This window comes from Saccostrea echinata, unplaced genomic scaffold, assembly GCF_033153115.1.
Source record: "Saccostrea echinata isolate AGI-Se365-2 ecotype Australia unplaced genomic scaffold, CSIRO_AGI_Sech_v1 ptg000014l, whole genome shotgun sequence".
NCBI lineage: Eukaryota > Metazoa > Mollusca > Bivalvia > Ostreida > Ostreidae > Saccostrea > Saccostrea echinata.
This window is the reverse complement of record NW_026889763.1, coordinates 12,826,752-12,835,575: the sequence shown is the minus strand read 5'-3', so window position 1 is coordinate 12,835,575 and position 8,824 is coordinate 12,826,752. Positions and strand designations below refer to the sequence as shown.

Genomic DNA, 8,824 nt, shown 5'->3' with positions numbered 1-8,824 from the left:
TAGGATGTACTGTAGTCAGATTGTAGTGTGTAGATCAACATAACTAGGATGTACTGTAGTCAGATTGTAGTGTGTAGATCAACATAACTAGGATGCACTGTAGTCATATTGTAGTGTGTAAGACAGCATAACTAGGATGTACTGTAGTTGGACTGTAGTGTGTAGGTCAACATAACTAGGATTTACTGTGGTTAGATTGTAGTGTGTAGGTCAACATAACTAGGATGCACTGTAGTTTAATTGTAGTGTGTAGGTCAACATAACTAGGATGTATTGGTGACAGATTGTAGAGTTCAGGTAAAACAACAAGAGATTACTATAGTCAGATTTAAGCATGCCATATATAAGCCAGGATGGCTAATTTAACTGTAATATTTCACTGTAGTTAGATTGTGCATGTTGTTCAACGTAAGTAGATTGTATTGTAGTCAGATTATAGCATGCCATTTGTAAGCTAGCATGATTATAATACTGTACTGTAGGCAGATTATGCAGGTAGGTCAACATGAATAGATGATATTTTAGCAATAATTAAGCTTGTAGGTCAATATAACTAGAGTTTCTTGTCAGATTTAATCTTGCAGGTCAACATTACTGGAGTTTACTGTAGTCAGATCTTAGCTTGCAGATCAATATAACTAGAATTTACGGTAATCAGATATTAGCTTGCAGGTCAACAATACTAGAATTTACTCTGGTCAGATTTTAGCTTGCAGGTCAACAAAACTAGAGTTTACTGTAGTCAGATTTTAGCTTGCAAACAATATTACCAGAGTTTACTTTAGTCGGAATTCAGCTTGCAGGTGTAACAGGAGAGGAGAAAAATGCGACGGACCAGAACGGGATTCGAACCAGCATGGCCCCCCTGAATCTCTTGTCAGGTGTTCTACGAATTGAGCTATCTGGCCACCAGCGATCGAACCCGTATGACCGCCTCAAAGATCAACAATACTAAAGTTTACTGTAGTCAGATTTTAGCCTGCAGGTCAACATTACTACATCCTCACAACGTCAGGGGTCCTGAGTCAACTCGTTGCCGTTTTCCCACGGCAACGAGTTGACTCAGGACCCCTGACGTTGTGAGGATGACATTACTAGAGTTTACTGTTTCATGTCAACAATATTAAAGTTAACTGTCAGATTTTAGCTTACAGGTCAACAATGCTTGAGTTTACTGTCAAGATTAATTCTTTTAGGGATGTCAATTTTATTCGGACAGCTTAGTCGAATAGTCGGAGGCTTTAGTCGAACGATAGTCGAATATTCGTTGAAATTTAAATTAATTTTTATGTCATTTTCACTATATTTGTCTTTTAGAGACTAGTTGTACAATATTTAACCTACGCTATCACCATTATACAACGGATTTCTAAAACGTAAACATTTTCGGAGTACAATAAATACTGTACATCTACATGATCCAATGCATTTGATTTCAAAAATTAATATAATATTAATTTACTGCATATTTTATCTAAATGCAGGATATCAAACGCTCGCATTTGTCCTCTCTTTTCATAACGATTGTACATGTACCCGTTAATTGAAGCCATTTCTACGTGTCGTGCCAGTGTCCTTTGACTGGTAAACAATTAAAGTGTGCCTCTTATAAAAACAGAGAGAGCTTGTGATAAATTTTAATTTTGAGATTTTGTCTAAACAAACAATACACCGCATGATATTAATATCAGAAAGAAACAGCATTTAATTACGCTCATAACTGTCACCCAATTTACACGTACTTACAATTTTGTAACAGCTGTTTAATTATTCTTTATGAATAGTTGCATTACGTCAGATATTATGGTATTGCAGGTTGAAACTTTATAATAATTTGAATCTACAAAACCAAAAAATTCTTGAACGTCCTCTCTATTACAACAATCAGTGGTAAACAATCCTTGATAATCATGTTCGTGATAACAACATTTTTCTTTACGGCTCTGCTTTTTTGGCATTTTTGTGGAGAACTTATATTACTAGGAAATTTTCACTTGAAGACTGTGTATATGTTTGATGGATTCGGCATATAATACATCATATTTGATGTTCCACTGCAGAATACAAGTTCAGTTTTACATAACCTTGATAACGTACTTTTAACTGTTTTTCCATCCTGGCATCTTTTTAAGTATCTCAAACTGTAGGTTTGGAGGCATAAATCGACATACAAATAATTTCCTTTGAACAGTTAAACCATACCCTGAGTTTTACTTACGAGAACATTGATTTGTAAATGAAATGGTCAAATCCACGTTTATTACCTTGAATTTTAAATTACTTTTATGTAACACATTTTTAACGAATCGACTAAAGAAATTTTAGTTGATAGTCGGTATGATCGAACGATAGTCGAGTACTCGAATATTCGTTGACATCCCTAATTTTTTTTTTTTTTAACTTTTAGATGTCACATTATCAAGTGAAAATATGGAGTTAATCCATTTCATTTTTGGCATAGGGTACTGGTCATTCATCCTCCTGAAAAATGCTCAAAGACAGAAAGAACTGATGAACACTGAACAGAAATTACTGTTGCTAAACGGGGAAAACAAATGCAATTAAGGCTTTTAATTACATGTACTCGAGGTCTTTTATATTAAAAGAGGATTTTCTGATTTACTATTATTTCTTTTCTACATAGAAAAACTTTCAGTTTTACTTTACTTTAGATTGAGAAAGATCTATCAAATGCGGGAAAATTAATGAAACTCAACAAAGTCCTGAAAACGTAATTGTCCTGAAAACAAGACAGTCAGTATATGAAAATAAAATCCCTTACTTTTTAAAGCGTAGCATGTATATCTATAGTTATGGCACAGAAAACACAGGGAACAAGACGGGAAATCCCATATCTTAATTGATTCATTTAGACACCGAATTCACACGGTATATGTTATTTGAAACCAGGAAGTTTTTCTTTACCACAAAGAAGGCGTTGTGAATATCTAAATGTTTTACATACAAGATCAAGGTGTAACAAGGCCGTATACCAAACATTTAAAATGATAAAAAGGATGACAAACAACTACATTTGTGCTAATAATTAAAATACATTTTCCTTGCAATTGGGGAGAGAACATTTTTTTTTTATAAATCGACAAATCTACCATTTTTGTGATTTAAAAATGCACACGCGCTCTACTTCAACAATACTACTTCGATAATTTGAAGTCTGATTTTTCAGGTGCGCAAATGCCTTCTCTGTACTGCTGAGACCTATTGTGATCTAATACAACTGAACAGGTCCGTAACAGCGAAAGTGAAGGGGGGGGGCTTTAAAAGAGGGAAAGGGGAGAAATCATACTCCTGTCTCAAACTTTCATAGATGTTTTATGCCATTAGATAAAAAAAATCCCAAAGGGGGTAATGAGGGGGCGTGTCTCCCCATATCTTCGAATTCGCCCGCATTACACAATAATAAAATAGTACATTCTGTATTTTACTTCTGGTTTTAATAGAACAGAATTACCCAAGAACATTTCTGAAAGAAATAAAATTCAGATAAAATTCAACAGCAAACTTTCATGACATTTTAAAAAAAAAAAAATTATGGATGAAAAAGGCTTGCTATTAATCAATTACTGAATTCATGAACTGTATTTGAAAGACAAATGGCTTAAAAAAGAAAATACATGTATGAAAGCAATTTAAGTTACACTTTTAAACAATAAAAAAATCTTTTGTTGACCATCTTATGATATGAAAAGTTGAAATCTTTTGCACAAGTTACATACAACACAGAACAAGAAAAGTGCAACACTTTTAACAACTTTACATTATATATGTAGCTATATATAGCATATATGTCTCTCTGCAATAATGTTCACGTAAAAAGTTAAGTAACATGAAATCTAAGCACAAATATACAGTAGTATTGAATGACGGTTATTTTTATTTTAAAACAACAATACAAGTGTACTGTGGAATTATTGTTCGTTGGGGATCTATGTTCGTGGATATCTTAACCCATGAATATATATCCCCACGAACAATTATTTTCTCAACATTTCTATTCACTGAATCTTTTGTATCTACGAGTTACCATGAACCAATTAAATTTTGCTTGCCCACGAACATTGACCCTGAATTAAAATGTTCCACAGTATGTATAAATGTTCCTTAATTACATATACATGTACACTTTAAGTTTTAGTATGGTATCCAGTTATGTGTTATGGAAATACCAAAACATATTCTACAGAAAATATTGCACAACACTTCTGAAGCCGATGGATTCACCCACTGTAGCAGGGCAGACTTATCCTGTCCCAGTCTAGAACTGCAAGGCTTCGAACATGACGTCAGTCCTAATGGCGTACTTCCGGCCCTTAATTAATTCCGAGCCTTCGTGAAGGATGTCATGTTGGAAAATCAAAACTGATCCTATAAAGGTAGAGAGATGCTATTATTAGCTTTAGAATGTTTATTCATAATAAAATATTTGACTAGATAATTGTAGTTCCACACACTAGACATCATTTGTATTTTGCTTGTTATATAGTATTATCGATCCAAAAGTTAAAAAATGAATTTAAAAAAAAACACTACTTATAAAATCAAGGCTTATTCTCTATTTAGGATTTTTTTTGTTGAAGAATTTAGGTTGTATGAGAGAACATGTACAGCAGTGTATTTAGTACAGTGATATACATGTATTTCTTTGTTAGATATTTCTTTGTTAGAATTTTATCAATCCTTCCATTGCATGAAAGATTAATATGAAAGTTGAACATTTTTTTCTAATTTGCAATATACATGTATATTTTACCTGTTTTGGGTACCACCTCTACTCCGCAATCTCCCCCTGCATAACTGTCTAAAAAGGTTGTACTGCCTCCTTCAAATCCCTGGTGATTTTTTGTAAACAGAAAAGAAAAGTGAGAAAAGAGAAATTGTTATAGTAAATTAATCCATCATCATTGTCGTTTATTTTTACCCACCTCGTTGAGATAGATTTGGACGGTGACGTAGCTTTTGTCTCCATTGTCTCTGATGTAGGGGCCGTCAAAGTGAGGTTTAAAATATTCACCGGGGTCATACCGCAAAAATCGTAACCTTATGACAATAAAAAATTTTAAGTTTTAAAATGCTGATTTATGAATTATTGCGAAGAGTCTAAAATTTTATTTTTACTTTTTAAAATGAATGTACAAATACATGTATACAAACCTTTCATTCAGTTCTACAAGTTTTCTTTCTTTCCATTTATCAGGTAGATACTTCCTGATTCTACCCAGAATTTTATCTGCTTCCTCTTTTGAGTCCCAGATATTTCTAGAACTATTTCTCACATCTGTAGCCTGAACTTGTCTATTGGTATTGGTAGGAGAAAACAAACAAAAAAAAAAAAAAAAAAAGAGAGAGATTATGTCATGTCCTCACACAGCAAAAGTTTCTAGACGCATTTTAAAATGTGGAAAGGTAAAAACCTAACAATCAATATAAGAAAGATGAACCAACGAGAAAGATTGACTATAACTATAACTACATGTAAATAACGCCTACCTTCCTCCGCCGACATTGACTAAAGCCAGCTCATATCCTCTCTTCTCCGAATCTTTTATGTATTTGTTACACTCCTATAAAAGCAAACAAAATTCAAAAGTGTAACTTGAGTACTATGAATTATTCGAGAAAGAAAGATTTGATAAATTGTTTAGTTAGTTTATCGATCGAAAAATGAATTTACGTAGCATCTTTTTTTTTCAAAGTTGGGGAGGGGGGTATCGATGACAAGGTGTTTCTTTCAACTTAAACATTCAATCTTATTCAATGTTTGAAATCCAAACATGATAGCTTTTTTGCAGAAACACACAAACCGAGCACTTCCATGTGTATATTTTCCCACTTAAGATTTTACAGCGTAAATTCTAGATCTAAAATTTGATTAACCGATATTTCTCAAACATTCTGTTGACATTTTTTGTGAATTATATGGGCATCAAGTTTTTAATTTATAGAGCAAAATTAGACATAATAATTTTTATATTTATTCGTGTCAATGAAAAACTCACTTCCTCCGTAAACACATTATACAGAACAAAGGCTAGTTTTCCTTTAGAGATGTCGGGTAATTTGACGTCCTCTTTGGTTATTTCCATAATCCTATAGGAATACCCTGCAAAGGAATGTTTGTACATAGAGACTATGAGAAACTACAAGAAACTATAGATAGGTGTTATGTGGCTGGATCTTTTATACATCCATGAATAAAATGTATACAAGATATCCTAAATTCTTGTGGACTGTCTTACATATTGAAGAAACCAATTTGTACAAGAATGGAGAAGTATTGTCGATAGCTCATCTAAATGTATTAATTATAGAATTTTCAAAACGAACTTTGGTCTCAAAAATTATGAGCTGAATTTACCTTAAGATTTAAGAAGTACACTTACAAAGCTACGAACATGAATCATCGTCTTCCAATTGAAACAGGTAAATGGGATATTTACAGAAATTTTAGAACATGCACCGTTTGTAATTGCAGGTGAAGGTATTGGTGATGAATTTCATTAGGTTATGGAATGTAAGTACTTCTCAAGCGACAGAAAAAAAAATTATTTCTCCAAAATAGATATTGTAAAAATCCTAACATTTTCAAGCTTAATGAACTAAGACAGACGATGTAGATAGCTATGCGCGAAATACAAAAAACGTTGTCGAAATGTACTGTGAGAGTTTTCAAAACTGTCTCTCTCCTTCTTGAATCCTCTATAACTGCATGTTTGTATGATCACTTTTTAATGGTTTATACTTGACTGCTCCCCCTCCCCAACTTGACTTCAATTTGTGTTTGCGTATTTATACTAGTGATCATATTTAGAGAGAATAAGAATTGAGAATTGAATTGGAAGGGCTAAGCTATAATATTTTTTTCACTTAAGAAGTTATGACAGTAAATACCAAAAACAAGCTGGGAATTTCTTGTACGAATGTGTGCTTTCTATTTAAAAAAAAAAATCTACATGTATTTTTTCTATACGCGGTATTACGACTCAAAACATAAAAATCCGCTTTAGTGGCTGAACTTTATTTTCGAGAGCAGACAGAATTTTCTTTTAACCATGACTGCTCTCACTTTATAAATATATCATTTTATACACGATTGGTCATGCTTTGCAGACTGAAACTGGAGCCAGATCTTTGTCTGCCTGTATGTAGTGCATAAACTCCAGATTACGCAGTCTTCTTATGCAGTTCTGCTTCCAGCATTTTCAAATCACATCATAATGTGTAGTGTCGTTTCTTCAAAATTGATTTTTTTTTTTATTTTTTGCTTTGCATCGTATGAGTTTTAATGTTATGAATTACACGAGTTTTATACTTACAAAATGAAAAATGAACACTACCATTTCAAAATATGATATGCATGCCTCATGTGATTTGTGACACATAGCAATGCTAAAAAAATATATACAATATATATTCTCGTTTATATTTACATATCTTAACCAAGTGATATTTAGAAGTTAAATTAATATAAATTTGAAACCTATAAAGATTGACTACTAGATACTTGTTATTTACTAAAAAATCATCGAACACGTACAACCTTATATCGATCCAAAATAAGACGTAAAAAAACCGAAAAAAAAAAATCCTCCTAAAATTCAACCAGTCAAACTATATCCAATATCAAGTTCATTTTAATATTCAACTTTCTTTAACTTCTATGAAGTAGCTGTTTAATAGTCAGTTCTAGATTTATTGGTAGTAGATGCTGATGATAGGAAGGCTTATGGACCTCTTGTGGAATATTGACTAAAATCTCTTTAAAAAGTTTTCTCAGAGTAATTTTTTTTTTTTTTTTAGAAATTTCTTATTGTGATCAATTTTACATTAATCCTTCTTATTACAGTATCTTACATCAATTTACGACTCATCAATAAATCGAAACTCAAAATTTGCAAAAAACAGTGCTTTTATAAAGGTGCAATATTAAGTACAACTTATTTGTTTGGACTGCTTTAATTCTACACTATTTTAACACATATATATTTTTTAAGTTACTGATTTGGTCAAATGACCTTCTAAATTTTTTTTTAAATATTTTTTTTACTCGAGATTGGCTCATTCTGTTGTAAGGAGTGTAATTTCGTGATTAAAAAAATACGACAATAACATTCAACAAATACTTTGCATCCTGTTTAATTTGACCAGGGGTGTCTTGCAGTGTATTACATTTTACATCCGTTCAAAATGGAAATCCTAGTAAGTATAATGGTTTGGGCTGTGGATATCGGCCCGGGTAGCTCAGTCGGAAAAGCACCTGACTCGTGATGCAGGGGTCCCGGGTTTGATTTCCGGTCCAGCCAAACATTTTCTCCTTTCCTGTTACAGATTTGGTGCCGTTGACCACCCCTGGACTTGCAGGTGAAAGTCTTGCCAGTGGCTACTAATAACTTGGATTGTGTCTTCGAGGGCGAAGACAATTTAAGGAGGGAGGAATGTAATGGTTTTGGCCGTGGATATCGGCCTGGGTAGGTCAGTCGGTAAAACACCTGACTAGTGATGCAGGGGTCTCGGGTTCGATTCCCGGTTCAGCCATTCCTGTACTATTAGTACTAAATAGCATAACGTTAAATAGAATTTGGACTTGAAGCATCAAATCTCGTTTTTACGTCGTAAATAACTATAATTGAAAACTCACCTCTCTATCTTCTTCGTCAATACATGTACTCTACTTTCACTTAAATAATGGGTATACCACTAAGTATTTATAGTGTGTTGGAAGTCATGTCTATTTATAGATCTCCAATAAAAACAACAACCAAGATGAACAAATTACCTTTTTTAAAAAAAAAAAGTTAAGATGTTA

At 32.9% G+C, this 8,824-nt stretch overlaps 1 protein-coding gene across 1 annotated transcript; it reads right to left on the bottom strand.

Moving 5' to 3' along the window:
* Positions 1–3,559: 3,559 nt before the first annotated feature.
* LOC133186760 (uncharacterized) lies at positions 3,560–8,509 on the bottom strand. The gene is made up of 7 exons (XM_061322059.1): positions 8,276–8,509; positions 6,018–6,121; positions 5,509–5,582; positions 5,173–5,313; positions 4,944–5,058; positions 4,772–4,850; positions 3,560–4,386 (listed from the first exon to the last, which is right to left on the bottom strand). Exons 2-7 carry the CDS (start codon positions 6,102–6,104, stop codon positions 4,277–4,279), a joined length of 606 nt encoding a protein of 201 aa, XP_061178043.1. The 5' UTR covers positions 6,105–6,121; positions 8,276–8,509; the 3' UTR covers positions 3,560–4,276.
* Between the last annotated feature and the right edge of the window lie 315 nt (positions 8,510–8,824).